Genomic DNA, 23321 nt, shown 5'->3' with positions numbered 1-23321 from the left:
CAGGCCATACAGTATAAAAACATAGTGTTTAGATACAGCCAATGTTGCTGAACAGAATTAATAAAGAAGTTAAATAATTTTTGACTGAAGGTTTATTTCTTACCTGAATGTACAGTATTTTCTTTCAATTTCACTCATAAATTTTGTTTTGTTTTAATTTTGTGTTATGCATGGAATATGTTTCTCTCATTTGTTCGGTGGAATTGATAACAATTTAATGTTATGCATGCCATATGTTTCTCTCATTTGTTAGGTGGAATTGATAACCATGGCTTCTTTGAAGATGAAAGGCATACCAACAATTCAGGTACAAGTCATGTCATATATCAGAAGATTTGGTACTTTTCTTACTTATCATAAACACTTCAGCAGTGTTTGTTCAAACTCACCTGCAGCACAAACATCTGGAGCAGCAAAACTTGCACTGACAAACATGCAGACATGCTTTTACACTTTCCAAACTCTATGTGCCAGTGTTACAATCTCTTTTGATTCTAATGGGTGGTTGGAATTTCATGTCTTCTGGTCTCGCAATTGGTACTTATTTCATAGCATATGACAAACCTTTTCTATAAGCATTTGTTACCACACAAGTAGTTAGTCTGTGAGCATATCCAAAAAAATTGTTTTTAAATTGAGTAAGCTGAGTAACCGAGTAGAGGTGTTCAGGTTGTTTAGTGGGAGTATTTTCATTGCTGCAGACAAGGCTTTATCAGATTTTATTTCATTCTTCTCTTGTCTTTATTGTAGCAATAATATCTATAATATTGATAATAATAGGAGTAATAATAATCACCAGCACTGACTACCATCACTCTTTAATACACTTTCTACAATCTGACAGTGGTCTTCTTTATAGACATTTGTAATCATTTGATGTTTGATGATACTTTTTTAATAAAAATTGTTTTTTTATTTCTTTACACACTTCCCCAACCATCATACACCACAAGGCATTTCTCTCTAATACTTGTTATCTCATAAATCTGCTTGTAAATTTACAGCTTGCGTTTCCTATGCTGTATATTTTACCTCTGTGATCATCACATCTGTGTCCCTAATAAGACTTATATTCTCTGTATTAACTTATTTATCTCTTCCTTAAATTTCTCATCCTTCACTACTGGGTCAGTACTTCATTACTAATTTTATCATTGGTATGCCGTACATAGATACACTCCTGGAAATTGAAATAAGAACACCGTGAATTCATTGTCCCAGGAAGGGGAAACTTTATTGACGCATTCCTGGGGTCAGATACATCACATGATCACACTGACAGAACCACAGGCACATAGACACAGGCAACAGAGCATGCACAATGTCGGCACTAGTACAGTGTATATCCACCTTTCGCAGCAATGCAGGCTGCTATTCTCCCATGGAGACGATCGTAGAGATTCTGGATGTAGTCCTGTGGAACAGCTAGCCATGCCATTTCCACCTGGCGCCTCAGTTGGACCAGCGTTCGTGCTGGACGTGCAGACCGCGTGAGACGACGCTTCATCCAGTCCCAAACATGCTCAATGGGGGACAGATCCGGAGATCTTGCTGGCCAGGGTAGTTGACTTACACCTTCTAGAGCACGTTGGGTGGCACGGGATACATGCGGACGTGCATTGTCCTGTTGGAACAGCAAGTTCCCTTGCCGGTCTAGGAATGGTAGAACGATGGGTTCGATGACGGTTTGGATGTACCGTGCACTATTCAGTGTCCCCTCGACGATCACCAGTGGTGTACGGCCAGTGTAGGAGATCGCTCCCCACACCATGATGCCGGGTGTTGGCCCTGTGTGCCTCGGTCGTATGCAGTCCTGATTGTGGCGCTCACCTGTACGGCGCCAAACACGCATACGACCATCATTGGCACCAAGGCAGAAGCGACTCTCATCGCTGAAGACGACACGTCTCCATTCGTCCCTCCATTCACGCCTGTCGCGACACCACTGGAGACGGGCTGCACGATGTTGGGGCGTGAGCGGAAGACGGCCTAACGGTGTGCGGGACCGTAGCCCAGCTTCATGGAGACGGTTGCGAATGGTCCTCGCCGATACCCCAGGAGCAATGGTGTCCCTAATTTGCTGGGAAGTGGCGGTGCGGTCCCCTACGGCACTGCGTAGGATCCTACGGTCTTGGCGTGCATCCGTGCGTCGCTGCGGTCCGGTCCCTGGTCGACGGGCACGTGCACCTTCCGCCGACCACTGGCGACAACATCGATGTACTGTGGAGACCTCACGCCCCACGTGTTGAGCAATTCGGCCGTACGTCCACCCGGCCTCCCGCATGCCCACTATACGCCCTCGCTCAAAGTCCGTCAACTGCACATACGGTTCACGTCCACGCTGTTGCGGCATGCTACCAGTGTTAAAGACTGCGCTGGAGCTCCGTATGCCACGGCAAACTGGCTGACACTGACGGCGGCGGTGCACAAATGCTGCCCAGCTAGCGCCATTCGACGGCCAACACCGCGGTTCCTGGTGTGTCCGCTGTGCCGTGCGTGTGATCATTGCTTGTACAGCCCTCTCGCAGTGTCCGGAGCAAGTATGGTGGGTCTGACACACCGGTGTCAATGTGTTCTTTTTTCCATTTCCAGGAGTGTATTTTGTTTCATCTCTTCCCATAATAAAATCAATATGAAATTGTATTAAAAAAAAGAAACACGGATACATCATTCTAAAAACAGTATACTTCTAATCATCATAATGTTGCAATCACAGTCAAGAATAAAATAAACTGACAACAAATATATGTGGATACTTTACATAGTTCCCAATTAGCAAGTGAGGCATTGTTCCCCTGTCTGCAGCACTTTGTTATCCCAGGTGCTTCATAATTCTGACTACAGGATTGGGCTCCCAAATTTACTGCTTTTGGCTGATGAATATCATGATGAAGTGAAGAATCAACACCATAAGTGTGGGAATTTTACTAATTGTATGACTAGCTATGTATACCTCCTCACTCTTTCAGGTAGCAATTGCAACAAAGATACCTTAAAAGCATATTTATTGTTCATTTGAGACTGTAGTTACATTATAAAATAATTAGGCTGTTTCAAGTAGTGATTTAAACTAAAAACTTTGTCTATGTTTTGATTGTAGATCACAAACCATAGGTAAAGTCAGAAATTGTAGTTTTAAAATTATTATTTTGACTTATGCTGTTATTTTTCACAGAGATAATGTTAATAATTGGTGTATCTCACAGCATCTTTATTAACGAACAGGTTCTTCTTTTCATCAGTAGATGACTGGTTGTGTCATTTGTCATGAAAATTAGCTATGCATAAAGCAAAATTTGTTTCCTAGTACACAAGAATAAGATAGTCTAACAACATTTTCACCTAACTGCCATAGTTTAAAATAGCATATTACCAACTTCAGAGGTATCTCCACAAAAGTGTTACAAACTGCCATTTCACAGTATTGTAACAAGTGCCCTTAAGAACAAATAATCTACTGAAATCCATAGGCCCCTCTCAGAAGCTCTCCCCTGAGTCCATCTCCCTCCACACGTGACACTCCACACACCGATCTTCTGCATGCTCCCCAAAATTCACAAACCCAGCAATCCAGGATGCCTCACTGTAGCTGGCTGTTGTACTTCCTCTTGACCAACATCTCCAAACAATTGCCTGGAATCTAGCCTACGACAACAAAGACATTAACTACCTTCTTCATGGGCTCTTGACCATCCCCATCCCTTTACTTCCTGGATTCCTGCTCATTGCTGTTTATGCCACCTCCATGTCAACCATCATGCCCATGGTTTGTTTTCAAACACCAAAACCACTCCCTCATTCATTATACACCTTACCAAATATAATGACAAACAGCTACTTTTCCTTTGAAGGGAAGGTATACAAACAAATCTTTGGCACAGAAATGGGCATGCATGGCAGCCTCCTGTGCCAACCAGTTTATGAGTCTTCTAGAGGAAACCTTCTTAGCCTCCCAAAACACCCAACCCCTGGTCTGGTTCAGGTTCATTAATGATATCTTTATAATCTGGGCTCAGAGCCAAGACAACCTAGCAGTGATGAGAACTTCCTTTCTCAGTATGCTGAATGTCTCACAAGCACCTTCAGAGACAGGCACTGCCCCCTCAAACATAGTCCATGACCAGATTTCCCATGCTGTATCCTCACACACCCCAAACCTCCCACCACCCCCAAGAATCAGCTACAAAAGAGCAACCTGCTCATCACCCAGTAACACCCTGGACTGCAACAAATGAACCATATCCTTCATCAGGGCTTTGATTATCTATCAACATGCTCTGAAATGAGGGAAATCCTCCCCAAGATCCTTCCTACCCCTCCTAAAGTGTGTTGGACCGCCTATCTAACCTCCATAGCATCCTAGTCCATCACTATGCCACTCCCACTCCCAACCCCTTGCACAGAGATCATATTCCTGTGGAAGACCCAGGTGCAAGACCTGCCCAGTCCACTCACCTGTACTGCCTACTCCAATCTTGTCACTGGCTTATCATACCCCATCTGTATCCAGGCCAGCTGTGAAAACAGCCCTGATATACACTGACTCTCCTGCAAACACTGCACATATTTTTTATGTTGGTATGGCTACCAACCAGCTGTCTACCAGGAAGAATGGCCAGCACCAAGCTGCTGCCAAGAACAAAGTTGACTGCCTGGTGGCACTATGTGCTGCTGAGCATAAGTTGCTCAAGTTCAGTGGCTGCCCCATGTCCCAAGCCATCTGGATCCTTCTCTTGACCACAAGCTTCTCTGAACTCTGCAGATGGGAGTTATTCTTGCAGTGCATCCTTCGCTCTCTTACCCACCCTGCCCTGTCTATGTTAACCCAGTGCCCCCATACCCTCAATCCAACAGTTTCCCTTTCCTCCATCTTACCAGCCTCTCCTATTTCATATCACCCTCAGCATCTGCTGCTCTGTACCAGCTCCAATATCCACGCGTCACATGCGTAGCCTGTATGACTGTCTCCTCTCCCTCACGCTTTCCTAGCCGGCAAACTTGCTGCCTCCCTCTGAACCACTAGCCATCTACCCCAACCCCTCTCCCTGCCTCTCACATCTCTCTTCATCTACTCATACACCTGACACAATCCTCACCCCTAACCTAGTCCACCTGCCAAAATGCAGCACTGGCATCGTTCGACCAGTCGGCACCATGCAGAGGCATAGGCATATGTGTGCAAGTATGCACGCGCACACGCACATAGTGTGTGTGTGTGTGTGTGTGTGTGTGTGGATTTTTCTGTTTGTATTTGTACTCTAGCTTGAAAAAGTATTACTTTGAAAGCTTGTAAATTTTCTTTCTTTTTTTGTGTATGCCTGTCGACTCCTCAACGCTTCTGCTTTTTGGTGAGTGGTCTCCTTTACTCCTAAAGTACTTAAATGCTGTCACAGATTGTCTAAAACATAAATTAACATTTTTGGGACAGGAAACATGTTTTAATTGCAATTGTTGGTAAACTAATGTCTTTGTAATGTCATTGTTACGACAATACAAAATCTATAAACAGTTTACCAACTGCACTACAAATGTTTGTGGGATTATTGTCAAAGGCATTTACATTTGATAGAACCATTGCTAGTTTGAAACTCACATACATTGATGTGTCCTTCATTTTCATGTTGTTCACTTTTTTAGTTTTGATATTTCTTTATTCTAATTATAAATAAAAAACAACCATATTTATTTCAGTTAAAAATGTAAACCATTTGTAAGACAGGGATTAAGGTGAGGTATGGGACGCAGCATATAACTAATAATATGATGTGGTATTTAAATTTTGAGTTTTCCAAGCATTACAGAAACATATTTAAGGAAAAAAGTAGTGACTACTTTTGTGGGACTTCATTTAAAAATAATATAAAATATGTGTAGAGAACTTATAGTTAAAATGAAATGTGGAGCAGGGAAAGAATCAGACATTGTATACAAAATATATTAAGAATGCATCTTCTGAAAAAGAAACACAAACAGGAACATTTTGTACATTCTCAATACATGCAGCTGTTGTGAAGAGATAAGTAGATGGTGATGATGAAAAGTTATAAATGTGTTATAAAATATAGTGTTATAAATTTCTCACCAGAGAAGGAGAAAAAGGGAGAAAGGAAAGGCAAATTAGGATTTAATATTCAATTGATGCTGAGGTCGTAAAAAATGGAGTACTAGCACAGACTGGGGAAAGAATTTAGCTGCGTTCTTTTTAAAGGATCAATCCTGGCATTTACTATAAGCAATTTAGACAAACTGTAGAAAACCTAAAACAGGATGATTGAACAGGAATTTGAACCATTTTCCCCCAAATGTGAGTTCAGCATCTTTACACAGACATAGTTTATTCAGCTGTTGAATTAGATTGTTTCTTTTATGACTGACCAGGGCCTTATGGAATAGTGTAAGCAGGGTGACTGTTTTGGTATAAAGCATTTGCAGTTGATAATCAAAGCATAGTTATGATGTGATACTCCATTGTTTTAAAAGACTTTGTGTAGGTTGAACATGAAGAGAAGTAAACTTGTAAAACATTAGTCAAGCTCATTTTGGTTTCTAATATGTGAAATTCTGATAATTTGTAAAAAGAGAAATCAGTCATGTACATGCATAGCTTAGCAGAATTCTTATGAATAAATTAATGTAACAAAAACTTCAGTTTAATTTACTTTGAGTTTGATCTATAAGGCGAGCTTTCCTTTTCTGTTTAGTATTGAAATCACATTGCTGCATTTGAAATTATGTTTGTTTTTAAAAAGGGGCATTGTCATGTGCTCTATGCCATTTTTGTCTGACAGTGTAAAAGCTGTAACATAGTAACACTATTTTGGAAATATATTAAAATTGTGTTTAGCATCTTAATTGAACATTATAAGTGGAATACAGGAAGACCTCTCACCCTGTGGAGTAAATTTTGAGCATTAGATAGGCACATAAAACAAGAAGAGGAGAATTGTCACAAATTTTATTGTCCATCTAGATTGCATATTTTTCTAATGTTATAAGTGGTTTCTGTTTCATTGAACCATCCTCTGATCTGTAGAGATAAGAAAAATCAAATAACTAGCCATAATATAACGAGATTTCTTTTTGTTGTTGCAGTCTTCAGTTCAAAAACTGGTTTGCTACAGCGCTCCACGCTAGTCTATCCTGTACAACCCTCATCTCTGCATAACCACTACAACCAACATCCATTTGAACCTGCATACTTTAGCTGAATCTTCATTGCCCTTTACAATGTACATAGTAGGATGTATTGAAGAACTGACATTAATATTTGTTTTGCACAAATTTTAGCAAACATTCCTGCTGTGGGAAAGTAGAGCCTAGCATTGTATCCCTCTGGGTGTACCACTTCGACTGTTTCCTTCTTTTAATAAACTTGTACCATAAATATATTTTCTCAGCAATTTGATTTAATACTTCTGCATTAATTATCCAGTCAGCACATTTAATTTTAACTTTTTGATGTAACATTGCATTTCAAAAGCTGTTGTTCCCTTCATGTTTAGACTGTTTATTGTCTTCACTTCACTTCCTTACAAGGTTACACTCTAGATAAATACCTTCAGAGAAATCTTCTTGACACTTAAATTTATATTTGATGGAAACAAATTTCTCTTTTTTACAAATGCTTTTCTTGCTGTTGCCGGTCTGTGTTGTATATCCTCTCTACTTTAGCCATTGTCTCATCTACAACTTTTAGAGTATAATTTTCAAATCTAATTTCCTCAGCACCACCTACTTTAATTCAATTATATTCCATTATGATTGTTTTACTTGTGTCTCATTTCATCTTATAGCCTGTTCTCAAGACACTATCCATTCCACTCAACTGATCTTCAGAGTCCTTTGTTATCTTTGACAGAAATACAATGTCAACAGGAAACCTCAAAGCTTTTACCTCTTAACCCTGAAATTTAATTCTCTTTCCAAATTTCTCCATGATTTGGTGTGCAGACTGAATAACATTAGGGGTAGGCTACAAACCTATCTCACTGATTTTTCAACTGCTGCTTACCTCTTTTGGATCTGCAGCTCTTGTCCTTTCTTTCTGCATTTATAGTTACATTATAGGATATGGGTTCTGCCTTTTTGCAAACACACTGTTTTTTTTTCTTTTTACCCAAACGTATTTCAGCGCCTCTGTTCGATCGTCAGTGGGTTTTTGTTTATTGAAAACTCTAAAAAGTGAAAATATTTTAGGTTATAACTGACTTGACAAAGTGAGACCTCAAGAATAATGTAAAATCATGGTAAGAAGCAAAAGGAACAAAACTTTTCTCTCACTTTTTACATTTTTCTATTAACAAAGACCTACTGATGATGCCACAGAGGTGCTGAAACATGTTTGGGTAACTAGTGTGTTTGCAGCAAAAAGGTGGAACCCATACCCTATAATGCTGTTTGCCTTTCATGTCCTTGGACTTACAACTCTGCAGTCTGATTTCTTTATAACTTGCAGATAATCTTTTGCCCCCTCTTTTTTTATTCTTGGGCATTTAGTATTTCAAATAGCCTATTGCAGTAACCATTGTCAAAAGCTTTCTCTAAACCTACAAATCCTATAAATGTTAGGTTGCTTCAACCTACCTTATAATTTAAGTTGTTGGGTCTGTATTGGATCATATGATCTTGCATTTCTGTGGGATTCAAACTGATCTCCCCTGAGTTAAGCTTCTGTCTGTGCTTTCTGTATCTGTAAATAATTTGTTTCAGTATTTTGCAATCATGACTTATTAAACTGAGAATTGAGTATTATTCACACTTGTCACCACTTGTGTTCCTGGGAGCAGGAATTAACTCATTTGTCTTGAAGTCTGAAGGTAGTTTCAGTGTCTCACATGTACTGCATGTTGGGTGGAATAGTTTTGTTGTGGCTGGCTCTCCCAAGACTCTAAATAATTCTTAGGAAGTGGTATCTATTTCAGATGTCTTGTTTGGACTAAAGTCTTTCAATGTTCAGTCAAATTCATCTCACAGTATCATATATCCTTTTTCATCTTCATCTGCTTCCTCTTTCCTTGTGTAGCACTTCTATGTATTCCTTCCATCTTTGCTTAGTACTGGCTTACCATCTGAGCTCTTGATATTGATACAGCTGCTTTTCTTTTCTCCAAAGGTTTCTTTAATTTTCTCATATGTGGCATCTATCATTCCAATAGTTATGTGTGCTTCTACAACTTTGTGATTCTCCAGTATCCCTTTCTATTCTCTCATTTTGCATTTTGTGTCAGTCTCATTTTGCTATTGACTGCTTCATTTACTGCTTTTTTGTAGCTTGTCCTTCCATCAATTAAATTAAATGTCTAATGTGATAGGACTATAAATGGATTCCTACAGGATATTGCCTTTTTACGTGTTTGATGCTCTACTGCCTTCACTGTTCCAGGTCTCAAAGTTATCCATTTGTCTTCCATTGTATTCATTTCTTCCACTTGAGTCAATTGTTACATAATGCTTATTTCGAAACTCTCCAAGGACATTTCTTCATCCAGTTTAGCCATCTCACTGCTCCTTCATTTTGTACCATTCTGCAGTTTCTTCAGGTCAATATGCAGTTCATAATCAGGGCATTATGGTCATCGTCATATGTAAAGCTAGAAGACATATAAACTTTTACTACTGTGGTGGGTGTTCACTCAAGAGATTGTACCTGATGATGTCGGCTATAAAAATAGCCAATCAGTTTATACAATCCATATGAATGCGACATTATGGAGTAATCTAGTAGTGTAGCTGTGTTTGCACTGCCAATGTAAGACCCCTAGGAAACTGCCAATAGGTGGCACGACTGCTTCAGACACAACTCATTTATTATATTTGTTACATTTGTCACATGTAAATTAAAGACACTTTCAGGCTTAACTAATAAATTTTACCTGTAAGTTCATTACAATTTAAAGTAGGAAAAATTGTGTTGAGTATGTCTGTTACTACCAACAGACAAACTACACACATTTCAGTGGATTAAAGGCTTTAAGAATAATGATTAATGATTAAAATGATTAAAATGTATGGTTAATCAGGGATAAAAAATAGCCACAAAAACATATAATTGGGACCGATGACCGTAGCAGTCTGGTCCCTTTCATCCCCCCAAACCAACCAACCAAACATATAATTAAAATAGCAGATGGTTACCCATTCCTGTGATAACACATTTCCTCTTGGGACCACTTCTTCTGCATTGTGCTGTGAACACTCATCTGCAAACTAGTTCCATGGATAGAGAGCCACACAGAAGAGACCTCACACTGATCAGAACGCAATGCATGTTCTCACTCTCCCATCACATGTGATCCCCACTATTACCTTGGACATCCATAAGCAGCAGCCATCACCTTAATACATTTTTATAAACACTGAAATTGTCATTTTAAAATGTTCAACGTTATGATCAGTGTTTCTGATGGAGTAGCATATATTGCCTTATGTGCCCAAAATGCAGTTTTGTTTTGTGTGTTTGTGCACTCTCTGAATCAAGTTTCAAAACTCCTCTTTTCTGCCCTATGCACTGTTTACTGAAGTCATTGCTCTGTCTTTTAGTTATGTCTGTCTGCAACTTAACATGTCTTCTTCACTGTAAGCAGCAATCTGCCTTTTCCTACATTGTTAATTAGTAATAGCATTCACAGACGAAGAGAAATATAAAATTATGAACCTGCAAATCCATGAATTACATTTGCAAATAATCTATATAACAGAAAAATCTGTAAGTCCAATGATGAGTAACATCTGTTGCCCAAGTTATAGAATAAACAGGGAATTAAATAGTAAACTAAAGGCAACAATTTTAATAGTAAGAACAGTTATGAATTTTCTGATGAAATCAAAGATAATACAGAGTAGTAACACCTGATGACTTGTCAATGGCACCATTAGGCTTTGCTAATTAATCACCATGAAAGGAATGATTAAAATCATCAAAAACAGTCTTCATGCATATAAAAAAAATAGCAAAAGGAGAAGCACTTGGACTGGTGGAAATGTTCTAACTAACAGTGTCTCATAATTATTTCACATTTAATGGAAAATTTATCAACAAAAGGATGAATGTGCAGATCTTTGCTGATATTTACATAAATAACATGGAAAAAAAATTCTATGATGAGAATCATGATAGTAATGAAAAATTAAATATTTCAAGAGGTATGTAGATGATCTGATTTTTTTAATACAAAGGAGATAAAAACAACACTCAAAATATGGTGCAAAAATTAGATCTCAGCATATGAAGATACAGATTGCAAGTGTGTTTGAGAAAGGGAACTATATAAACTTATTAGATTTGACACTAACATAAAAGGATGGAAGACATGAATTTAGCATACTTAGGAAACATGTATGTGTGGATGTCATCATCAGTGAGTTACCTATAGTAACCAAGTAATACATGAAACCAATCGAAGTAACACAAATATGGGTTTATTCATAAACCTCTGAACAATAATGGAAATAAGCCTCTCATGACTTCACATGTAACAAGACAAGGGAATCATGCAAAAGGTGCAACATAAGCAATACATGGAACAGCTGATATGAGCAGTGTAAACTTAAAGAACATAGTAAGGGTGAGTCAGCACTGCTCCATGCATGTACAGGTGCAAGTCACCGGTAGATAGCGCGATGGAGACCGTGCCATGTAGCACACTTCCTACAGGCAGCTTCTGGTGGCTGGGCCACACTGATACAGTTGGCAGTTGATTTAAGTACACACATGTGGCAGCACTTCACTTGGCATGCTCACACTCACATGCACTTGTGCGATGAGAGTGCCCAGGTGATGGAGGAGATGCTGGCAGAGACAGGATGATGTTCCAGATGGATACCTGAGCTTAGGACCAGAATGTGCACAGATGCGGGCACACCTTAGAGAAATAGGCCCACACAGCACCCGACAACAGCATGAGGGAGAAGGGTGTGATTGCCATCTCTGTCATCATCAGCAGGCAGTTCTTAGTGCAGAGGAGATGGGGCTGGACCCACTGTCGATGATGGCTGAGGTGATGATAATGAGCTGGAGATAGATGCCAGTGTTGGATAGCTGGAACCTCAGGGTACTGCATGTGGAGAAGGCAGCTAATGAAATGGGAATGCCTCCATAGAAGGTGATGACAGGCTCGAGGAGGAGGGTGGCAGGGTGGGCTGCGATGATTGGGGCCACACCTGCGAAAAGGTAGCTTCCAGTGGTGAACATGGGCATAACTGATGAAAGTGGCATGCCACCAGCCAATCAGCTGTACGGACATCACATAGATGGTGTCTCTGATGGTGTACAACAGTGGTTGGTATCCACTTGGCCTAGCAACCGAACCCTTACACCCACACCAGTGATCCTGGTGCAAAGCCAATGGTCGAACCTGTCTGCAGCAGGTGCGGCGCAGGCCGCAGAAGGTGGAGGAGCATGCATGGCTGCCAGCTGTGAAGTGATTCAGCTCACTCCACTCCCCCATAGGTGTGAAGTGATAGGTGATTAGAAAATGGAGAAGGGCATTGTTCGGTGAAGAAACGCAACAGACTTTTTCATTTGGGACTTGAAAATATGGATGAGTTGTTCCACCTCGCCATTTGATTGAGGGTGGATTGGTGGAGCCGTAACATTATGAATGCTGTGGTGACAACAAAACAATTGAAATGTGTGAGAAATGAATTGGGGTCCATTATCAAAAACTAAGGTACAGGGCAACTACCCAGTAGAAAAAACCCTCAAAAGCATGTGAATTGTGACCCCAGCCAACATCGACGCACGACTGGGAATGTAAGGAAACTTTGAAAATGCATCCACAACCATGAGCCAATAGGAATTCAAGAAGGGACCCACAAAGTTTACATGATTGTGTTTCCATGGCTGGCTTGGAGCTGGCCAGAGTATCAGAGATGCCCAGGGAAGTGCCTGTTGTCAGGCACACTGCTCACAAGCTGCAACAAAATGGACAATTTAGGCATTAATCTCTCGCCAAGAAACATGTCTCCTAGCTAACAGCTTATTGTGCAAAACTCTCCAATGGGCCTGGTGGAGAAGGTGTAGAACCTCTTGCCATAACATGGCGGGATTAAGTACTCTGGAAGAGAGGTCTTCCATGTCCAACAGCAAAGTGGTGTCAAAAATAGGGAGGTGACACCGTACGGAAAAATAGTTGTGCAAGGGGTCCAAAGCCTGACCTGATGGCCTGTCTGGCCAGCTCTATTGAACAAACTGAATCGCCTAGTGGAGAACTGGGTCAGCGGCAAGGGCAGCTGTTATTCATGATAAAAGTGAGGATCAGGACCCACAGGAAGGTGGGACAAGGCATCTGCATTGGCATGTTTAGACATAGGTTGAAAATGAATTTCATAATTGTAGTGACACAAGAACAGCACCTAGCATTGTATGCGGTGTGCTGCCTTGCAGGCAACGAAGTGTGATGGTTAAACAAGAAAAGAAAGGGTTTCAGGTCAGTAATAAGGTGAAACTTTCGAGCCATATGAAATAAATGAAATTTCTGGAGGCATAATCTAATGCAAGAGCCTCTTTTTCCACCTGAGAGTAATGTTGCTGGGCCAGAGTGAGAGATTTAGAGGCAAAAGCAACAGGTCCTTTAGAGCCATTGTCATATAAGTGTGCTATGACCACCCCAAGGCTAGGACTTTGCTGAGGCTGCACTGTGATGCATCAATAGCCAAACTATATGTTGATCAAGAGAGAACATAGCTAAACAAGGGATCAAGAGTAGTTTGAATTTTAACATGTAAAAAGCATACAGTCTTGCATAATGAGGCATTTCAACATGTTGGTTAATGTGGCCGCCACCAGCAGGAATTTATGGAATTAGGCTATCTTCCTCAGGAAGGCCTGAAGCTCCTTCATGGACAAGGGGCGAGGTATAAACATAACAGCAAAGATGTGATGTGTCAGAGAGCGAACCCTATCCCATGAGACCTCGAACCCCAAATAAGCAATACGAGTTTGGAAAAAACTGAGATTTCATGACATTACATAATACGCCTGCAGACTGTAGGACAGAAAAAAAAGTGTGCAAATTTTTCAAATGATTGACTGTGGAGTGTGGAAGAGCCCATAACAAGAGTATCATTCAGATAATTAATGGAACCCAGGAAAGGCATAGTCAATTCCTCTAAAAATCGTTCAAAAATAGCAGGAGCACTGTCACACCAAAAGGAAGACAGAAATATTGATAGAGACCAAAAGGAGTAGTGCTGGCCGCCTGACGTTTTCACCAATAGTTCCTCCTGGCATGAGAGAGGATACGTATCCACTATTGACTGTGCATTGACAGTAGTACTGAAGTCACCACAGAGGCAAAGTTCTCCAACAGCTTCTAAACTACAATCAGCGGAGATGACCATTCATTAACCGTAACAGGTTGCACCACTCCTAGAGATTGAAGTCTTTCCAATCCTGCTTTCAATTGACCTTTCAGGGTGACAGGAATAAGATGCCCATGACAATAACAAGACCAGCCATGGATTTCAAGAAATATGAACAGAAAAATTTGTAGCCCATCCTGTACCTTTTGAAAACAAGTCCACAAACTCCTCATACAGTGTTTCCAATTGAGAACGTGCTACCTGATCAGACACAAGGTGAACTGTGTTGGTGATAGAAAATCAAATTGCCTGAAATGCTTCCATCCTGAACATGTTCTCTAAAGCAGCCTCAGCAACCACCAAAAAATTTAATGGAACGAACCACTGACTTGTAAGAAGCAGATGCCATCAACTGTCCCAAAAGTGCAATGTTCTGTTTGTTATAATTGAGTAGCTTCCCCGTGGCCAGTGTCAATGGCAGTGAGCCTAAACTCAAATACGTTTGAGAATTCAATAACATCACTGCTGCACCTGTGTCAGCCTGCAGCTGGAGCACTTGGCGAAAAACATTTAACTTGATAAGCAACTTGGGAGAAGTCACAAGCATTCAAGTTACACAGTTTACATCTGTCTCCATATTCTGAGCAACCTTCGGTGAATGACACACAGAGGTGATGTGGCCTTTCTTCTGGCAAGCATTACAAGTACCCAGCACTTAGGGTACACCGAATGTTTGTGCTGGACAAAATGGAAAGGACAAGATGGAAACAGAGAACACCGACACTGGCGTGGCTGCTTAGGCCGGCCATGATCTGCTTGGCAATGGGCTCGTTTACCACTGGCACTGCCACTTTCTTGTGCAAGCAATCTTTCATCGTAGTGGGCACATCCTGTGACACTACTACCACTTTGCCCCACACTTCAGTTTGGTCGCCCACTGCCTGAGAGACTTCAAAAGATTGTGCTGTTTGCAAAACTTCTGTTACTGGTTTTTTTTTCACGGAGTAATACCTTGTGGCACACTTCCTCATTTGGAGCTAAACAGATAATTTCATCACACACCATAGAGTCTGCATAAGAATCATTATGGGCATCAGTAATGAACTGACCCTTACAGCTAAGTTCTGCTGCCCAGCCCCTGTATGACTGGTTTGCTTTCTTGCAGCATCAGTAAAGTTAACTCCCATCGCTATGGCATGTGCATTTGCAGTGATAGTTGGACAATAAACTGCACGTATATTCAAAAGTGAGAGCTGACGGTTGTTGTAAAGGGACAAGCTGACACAGTAATTGATACACCTTAGGTGGAATCAGTAAGGGTTTTCACAAATTGGAGTCCGTCACACCAAAAGTCAAAAAATGCTGTCTGAGTCTTTTTTTGTAAGCTTCCCAATCCTTGAATGAATCATCACACAGAGGAAAAGTGGATGGATAGGCTGGTGGAGCAGTACCCTGTCCGTTAATGGAAGCCAACAGAGTGGTCACTGACAAAGTAAGCTGTTCAGTCAGGGGTGGTAGCATGGCGTCCATAATGACTAAACCAGATGGAACTGCACGTAAAGTCTGCACACAATGAAACTACATCTACATCATACTCTGCAAGCCACCTTGTGGTGTGTGGCGGACTGTACTTTCAGTACCACTATCTGATCCTTCCAACCCTGTTCCACTCGCGAATAGTGCTTGGGAAGAATTACTGTCGGTTTGCCTCTGTATTGGCTCTAATTTCTCGAATTTATTCCTCATGGTCAATATGCGAGATGTATGTGGTGGGAAATAATATGTTGTCCAACTCCTGGGAAGTGCTGTACAGAAATTTCAATAGTAAACCTCTCCGTGATGCACAGCACTTGTCTTGTAATGTCTGCCAGTGGAGTTTGTTTAGCGCCTCCATAACTCTCTCTCACCAGCTAAATTATCTCGTGATGAAATGTGCCTCTCTTTGTTGGGTCTTCTTTATCTCCTCTATCAGTCCAAACTGATAGGGGTCCCAGACATATGAGCAATACTCAATAATCGGGTGAACAAGTTCCTTGTATGCCACACCTTTTGTGGATGAGTTCCATTTCCTCAAAATTCTTCCGATGAATCTGAGTCTGATGTCTGCTTTTCCCACTATCTGTTTTATATGGTCATTTTACTTAAGGTCACTGTGGATAGTTATGCCTAGATATTTTACAGCAGATGCTGTCTCCAGCTGTTTGTAATCAATAGTGTAGCTGTACAGTAGTGGATTTCTTTTCCTATGTATGCACAATATGTTACATTTATTTACATTCGAGGTCAACTGCCAGAGCCTGCACCATTTATCAATTCTCTGCAGGTCATTCTACAAATTGTTACTATCTTCTGGCATTGCCACTTTGGTATAGACAACTACATCATCTGCAAATAGCCTTAACGAGCATCTGACGCTTTCTACTAGATCATTTATATATATTGTAAACAGCAACGGTCCTATCACACTTTTGTGTGGTACTCTGGATATTACCTTTACATCTGTCAATTTATTTCCGTTAAGAGTGACGTGTTGAGTTCTGTCTGAAAAAAAGTCTTGAATCCAATGGCAGGTCTGCTCTGATACTCCGTAAGCTCGTATTTTTTTCATTGAACGGCAATGCGAGATTGTGTCAGATGCCTTACTGAAATCAAGGAATGCCTGAGCGCCATTGTCCACTGCACTGTAGATCTCATGGAGGAACAGAGTGAGCTGAGTTTTGCAGGATCTCTGTTTTCAGAATCCATGTTGATTTTTATAGAGGAGATATTCATTTTCCAAAATCGTCATAAGTCTTGAGCATAAAACATGTTCCATAATTCTACAACAGATTGACGTCAATGGTATAGGTTGCTAATTGTGTGGATCTGTCTTACAGCCTTTCTTAAAAATGGGAATCACTTACATTTTTTTTCAGTCATTAGGTACCCCATTGCTTAAGCGATCTATGATAAATTACTGCTAGAAGGAGAGCTAATTCTTTCACATAATCTTTATAGAATTTAGAGGTATCTCATCTTGTCCTGAACCCTTTCCGCTACTAAGCAATTATAGCTGCTTTTCCATTCCACTATCAGCTATCTCAATATCTGCCATTTCAATGTTCGTACAATGACTGAAAGAAGGCACAGTGTTACAATCTTCCATGGTGAAACAACTTTGGAAGACTGAATTCAGTACTTCGGCCTTCTCCCTGTTATCTTCCAGTGTGATTGCTGAGAGAATGATTAGATGATTTTGACCCACTTACTGGTGTTACATATGACCAAAATCTGTTAAGGTTTTTACTCAGGTTGGTTGACAGTGTCATGGTTTCAAAATCATTGAATGCTTCTCTCATTGCTCTCCTTACACTCACTTTCACCTTGTTCAACTTCTGTTTGTCAGTTAGGTTTTTACTTCTCTTGTATCTGAGATGAAGTGCTCTTTGTTTACATAGTGCCTTTCTAATATGGTTATTAAACCATGGTGGATCTTTCCCTTCCCTTAACTGTTCCAAACTCATCGTCAATCATGTAGTAACTAAGTAATACATGAAATTAATCCAACTAACACAAATATAGCTTTATTTGTAAACCTCTAAAGAGTAATAGAAATAAGTCTCTCATGTCTCCACACTAACAAGACGAAAGAGTCATACAGAAGGTGCAACATAAGCAATACATGATACAAATGATGTGAATGATACAAACTAAAAGGACATAGTGAGGGTGAGTACATAGGCGCAAGTCACTGGTAGATAGTGCTACAGAGACAATGCTGTGTGCACACTTTGTACAGGTGGCCTCTAGTGGCCAGCCTGCATTGATAAAGTATGCGGGTGATTTAAATAGACATGCTTGGTGACACTACACTTCGTGCACTCACACTCACATGTGCTAGTAGCAGGATACAGCAATCCCCAACAGTAAAAGTGGTCATATTTTAATGCAATGGTATATAGATCCCTGTGCTGCCAGCATGAAGTTGAAAGGGATCTAAACATTTTAAAGCAGGTGATAGTGTAGAACAGATATAAAGGTGGGACAAGATGACAATTTGTTGTAAGGTAAAGAAAATAGAACTGTAGCAAAAGAGCAAAGATTATATCACAGTTAGAAATAACAACAACAAAAAACATATGGCTCTGACTTACAGTGGAAAGTCTTACAACAAAACCAGTGTATGCTTTCATAAAAAGCAAATGTAAAAACTGGCATTCAAGTGAATAACATGCTAAAATTTAGGCTGCAGTATAGAATCTGTAATGGTGGGAAAAGGTTTCTGTATTCAGGAGTGTATAAGATTAAGTGCTATGGCTGTTATATGCAGTAGATATGGCAGACAGGGAGGAGGTTTGAAACTCAGTTCAGGGTACAAAGATTCTCATGAAACAAAACTATATTTGGGATACATGTTGCAACATTAACTCTGTCACCAACTAGGATACTCGTACAGAGCTCTAAAGGGACAGTTTCTGATTGTCATAGAAGAACTCAAAATTTACGCTCACAAAAAACAAAATGTTGGTCAGACATAGTGAATTTAGTCATAATGCCTATTTCAATATTTACGACGATTTACTAAGCAGATGGTTGTTGTATATGAACCTCCAAGGTGATGGGGGAGTGTGTTTAATGAGACTGTGGGAACATTTGCATTCTGCTCAGATTGGTGAGGGGTCTCTCTCTGAAAACAATTGTTCATGGCACAACATGGAAGAAGTAGTGACAAGAGGTAGTGCACGATGTCCATAACAGGCCTACAGCAATTCTCAAGATATATTTGTTAATGAGAATAGAAAGTATTTTTAATTTATATGTGACAGTTGTACTGGGCATGGTTCATTTGAAGAAGTCTTACCACCTACTAGCAATTGCCTAGTGTGCTTACATTAAGAGTGCAAATGCTACAATGTAACATGTATATTGCTTACAGAAACTGATGAGTTACTCTTGTAGTCACCATATGTTGGTATATTCTCCTACATTTGGTTTCAGTATGGTACAATAGCAGCATTGTGTATTTCACTTAATATAATGGTTAGTTATTTTATCTTCCTTATTTCTGTAGTTCTGAAGATGGTTTGATGGAACAATAATAAGTGATAATGTTAGAAATAAGTGCAATCTAGATGGACAATAAAATCACCTGACAGTTGTTGCAATAAATGTTGCAAAGAGAGAGAGAGAGAGAGTTGGTTGGATGGGTGGGCAGCAGGTGGGCACATGCACATGCACACACATGGGGCTGGGTGGCTAGGTTGTCACGTGTGTGAGTGTGTGTAATTATATTATTATGTTTACTTTATACATGAAATAGCTACTAACGCCCAATGAAAATTCTTTTTTTATGAATAAATTTGTGTCTTCTTCCATAATGAATTATAACATACATTCTCAATAGTGATTTCCCTAAGTCGCTTCAGGCAAATGCCAGGATGGTTCCTTTGAAAGGGCATGGCCAACTTCCTTCCCCATTCTTCCCTAATCTGATGGTACCAATCTCAATAAAACACATGAATGGTTAACATGAGCAGAATTAAATAAAATAATTGGTAAGGTGATAGTGAAATTTTATGTACTTTTTATGACAATATCGGGATGGTGGAAAGTCAGAAAGTATGACCATCATGAGATCCTCAACCAGTTGGAGTAAAGGAAGGGATGCAGGAAACGTATGTTTACTTTTCATTTCCCCTGTGTACTTCTGCAGATATTTCCCATGTTCTTCACAACTTTCCTGTGTAATCTGATTTCCTGTGTATGAACTTTTTGTTAATTTTGTTTAATTCATATAATTTAAAGTACTGAAGGGTATTTAGAGTATGTATGTAAGGGTGAATTACTTTTCATGAGTTGGTGATGCTACATTTTCTGTTTATAGGTGGTTCATGGAAGACAGTGAATGAAGCTGATGGCACAAATCAAATCCCATTTTTTGGTATATTAGGAGAAAATCAAATGATGTCCATGGCAAATGAGCATGTTGGAGACATTGATATTCCAAAGTACCTTGAACTAATTTGTGAATCTTCCCACATATCACAAGTTCCAGTGAGTGATGGTTATGAGGTGCCACGGCCTGCCCCTATGGCACCAAGTACAACCACAAAAATTCTTGAAGCTGTTGGCAGGAGTCGAACACTGTCCACATCTTCAACACTCAGTGACTCTAGTGTTTCAACCACTTCTTCATGTCAACGTGATCCACTTCCCTTGCAAAAAAGTAATAGTATTGGTGACTGCAATGACAGTATTACTAGCAGCAGCAATAATAGTAGTAATATGAGGTTTAATGTTGTGGAGACATTGCCTGATGTTGTTGAATCATTACCTGATATTGTGCAAGATAATGATTTGAATGGCAGTCAGTTTTACTACCCCACAATAACTAAGAAGAATGGTGAAAGTGAACTAACTTCTCTTGAACATTTGTTACCTCCAGCTGTGGCTTTTAGTCAAATATTGGTTAATAATGCTGACTTAATAGACAGGCATGTGAACAGCCATGTTGGAAATAATTCAGAACTGTCATGTTACAGTAATGTTGGTAATGAGTGTGTATTGGAAGAGAAACCTAATGTAAATACATACAATCTCTGCAATGGCAACATTTGTGTTCCATTTACAGAAAAAAGTCTGAAAAAATCTGAAAAGAGTGTGGTTCAGAATTAATCATATTAAAATATGAAGATATTGATTAGTTCATGTGTGTGTGTGTGTGTGTGTGTGTGTGTGTGTGTGTGTGGGAGAAAGAGAGAGAGAGAGAGAGAGAGAGAGAGTTCTTGGAGTAATTTAAATTATTTGTGAATGTTAAAGTACAACAATCAGTGAAATCTAGTTCTCCTGCCATTATTCCTGTACAGATGTTTATTTTTTAAATGAGATATCCATTTTTTATCATTTGTACATAAAATCATATTTCATATTGAAACATTGTGAATAATTTTTAAGCTTTGTTTATATATTTTCAATTTAATAATGACTGATGCTGCGTTAAAGTTATTTTTTAGTGAAATCTGTTGCAAAATTAAGTGTAAAGTAAAGGATGGGTTTAACTTTTTTAGGTTCTTTATTGCATTCTGCAATTCACTGATCAGAGTAATGTTTCTGAGGTAAATATTCCCCTTGGTTTTCCACTCTGTGAACCACTGTTTATCTTCATAGTTATTGTGTTTAACTCTCAAGTATCTAATCTCTAGTCCATACTGTAAAGATGCAAGAAAATGTGAAGTCCTACGTTAAATGTGTAATAAGAATCATGCAGGCGAAAACAAAAGTTCACTATTTCGTGATAATTCAGTGGTCACTTTCCAAGGTGTTAGGTATTAGAAAAACTAGATGTGAGGTAGAAGGAGAAAGTTGTAAGGGCACAGCTAAGCTGTAGTCATATTCTGAAGGATGTATTGTGAATACACTGTGCATTATCTTGTTGCTAAAACTGTTCTTGCCATCAAAGCAGCCAGTAATAACAGGAATTAATTCATCCCCTCCACAAACATGCACACACAGCATTGTAATTAGCTTGTATACACACTTAGGAGCAAAAATGTAAGTACTCAAGAAAGATGGAGGGGAAAGGGATAATGTACAGAACCTGTGTGAGTAAATTAGATCTTATCCAAAAAAAATAATGAATAAAGTCAGGTGTGATATCCACTTTACTTGTGTTTTGAAGAACATGCTCACTTTTCCATAGCTTGTAAGGAAGAGATGATAATTTGTAGTCTTCAAATTCGAAAAGAAATATATGTGTGTGGAAATAGGACCATCTGTTTTTTTTTCAGTCAATATTTAAAGTATGTCTTTTGTAATGACAATTATGTATCATGAAGACTTTAGTTGGAGGTGATGATCTGTGGTCTCATGTTTTACTATCACGTGATATTTTGAAAATCTTCCTCTAGATATTTTTTCTATTAACAATCAGTTATCTTCCGCATATTTACTGCAAAAGGCTATACATGTCCATCTATACTCTGCAAGCCATCTTAAGGTGCATGGTGTAGGATACGTTGTTTCCCAGTCACTGTATGCAGTTCCTGCTGCAATCACAAATGGTTCACAGGACGAATGATTGCTGGTAAGATTCCATGTCAGCTTGACTCTCCCTAATTTTGTGTTCACAGACTTTTCTTGAGATATGCATAGGGGCAAGCAATATATCAGTTGACTCTTCAACGAATGTACACTCTCAGAACTTTAACAGTAAACCACACCACATGCAGAAAAGTTTCTCTTACAACATCTGCCACTGGAGATGGATGAGCATCTCCAAAATGCTGTCATGTGTACTAAACAAACCTGTTATGAAGTATGCTGCTCTTCTTTGGATCTTCTCTATTTCTTCTATCATTTCTATCTTGCAGGGCTCCCAGACTGACGAGCAGTATTCAAGTATTGGTTTGAAACTGTCTGGCAGATTAAAACTGTGTGCTGGACTGAGACTCAAACTCATGACCCTTGTCTTTCATGGGCAAGAGCTCTACTGACTAAGCTACCCAAGCATGACTCACAACTGATCTTCATAGCTCTAATTCCACCATTATGTCATCTCATACCTTCGTGTTTGGGTAGCTCAGTCAGTAGAGCACTTGCCATTGAAAGGCAAGGGAATTTGAGTGTCAGTTCAGCACACAATTTTAATCTGCCAGAATGTTTCATATCAGCACATATTCCACTGCAGAGTGAAAAATCTCATTCTGAAAGGATTGGTTCATTTGTGAAAGTTCCCTCACTATTCATTTAAAAGTAATTTATAAAATAACACTGTTCTGTCATGCATTCATGAGAATAAATGCATTCATTGAAAATTTATATTAATTTTATTTTGGAGGAACTGATCTTGTAAACTAAAACACATATTTTTAAAAACAACAATTTTGCAAAGAAAGTGCTGAGTTGTGTGATAACAATATCTGTCCTACTTTGCACACAGTTTGTGAGGCATCCATAGTGACACCTTGAAACTACATTTAATCAGGTTCTTGACTCATATTACAACCTTATAAATTAGAAAATGAATCTGGCTTAGTTAGCTA

The 23321-nt window shown here is 39.5% G+C and overlaps 1 protein-coding gene across 1 annotated transcript in view; it reads left to right on the top strand.

The window, feature by feature from the left end:
• LOC124555608 (proto-oncogene tyrosine-protein kinase ROS) overlaps positions 1-21939 on the top strand; it is a 565849-nt gene extending 543910 nt beyond the window's left edge. The window contains exons 37-38 of the mRNA XM_047129578.1: positions 254-307; positions 20165-21939. Coding sequence (XP_046985534.1) covers positions 254-307; positions 20165-20955 — 845 coding nt within the window. The 3' untranslated portion in view covers positions 20956-21939. The remainder of the gene's footprint in view (positions 1-253; positions 308-20164) is intronic.
• Positions 21940-23321: the final 1382 nt, after the last annotated feature.

Source organism: Schistocerca americana, chromosome X, assembly GCF_021461395.2.
Source record: "Schistocerca americana isolate TAMUIC-IGC-003095 chromosome X, iqSchAmer2.1, whole genome shotgun sequence".
Taxonomy (NCBI): Eukaryota; Metazoa; Arthropoda; class Insecta; order Orthoptera; family Acrididae; genus Schistocerca; species Schistocerca americana.
Note: the sequence above shows the minus strand (reverse complement) of the source record. Positions and strands in the feature narration are given on the sequence as shown.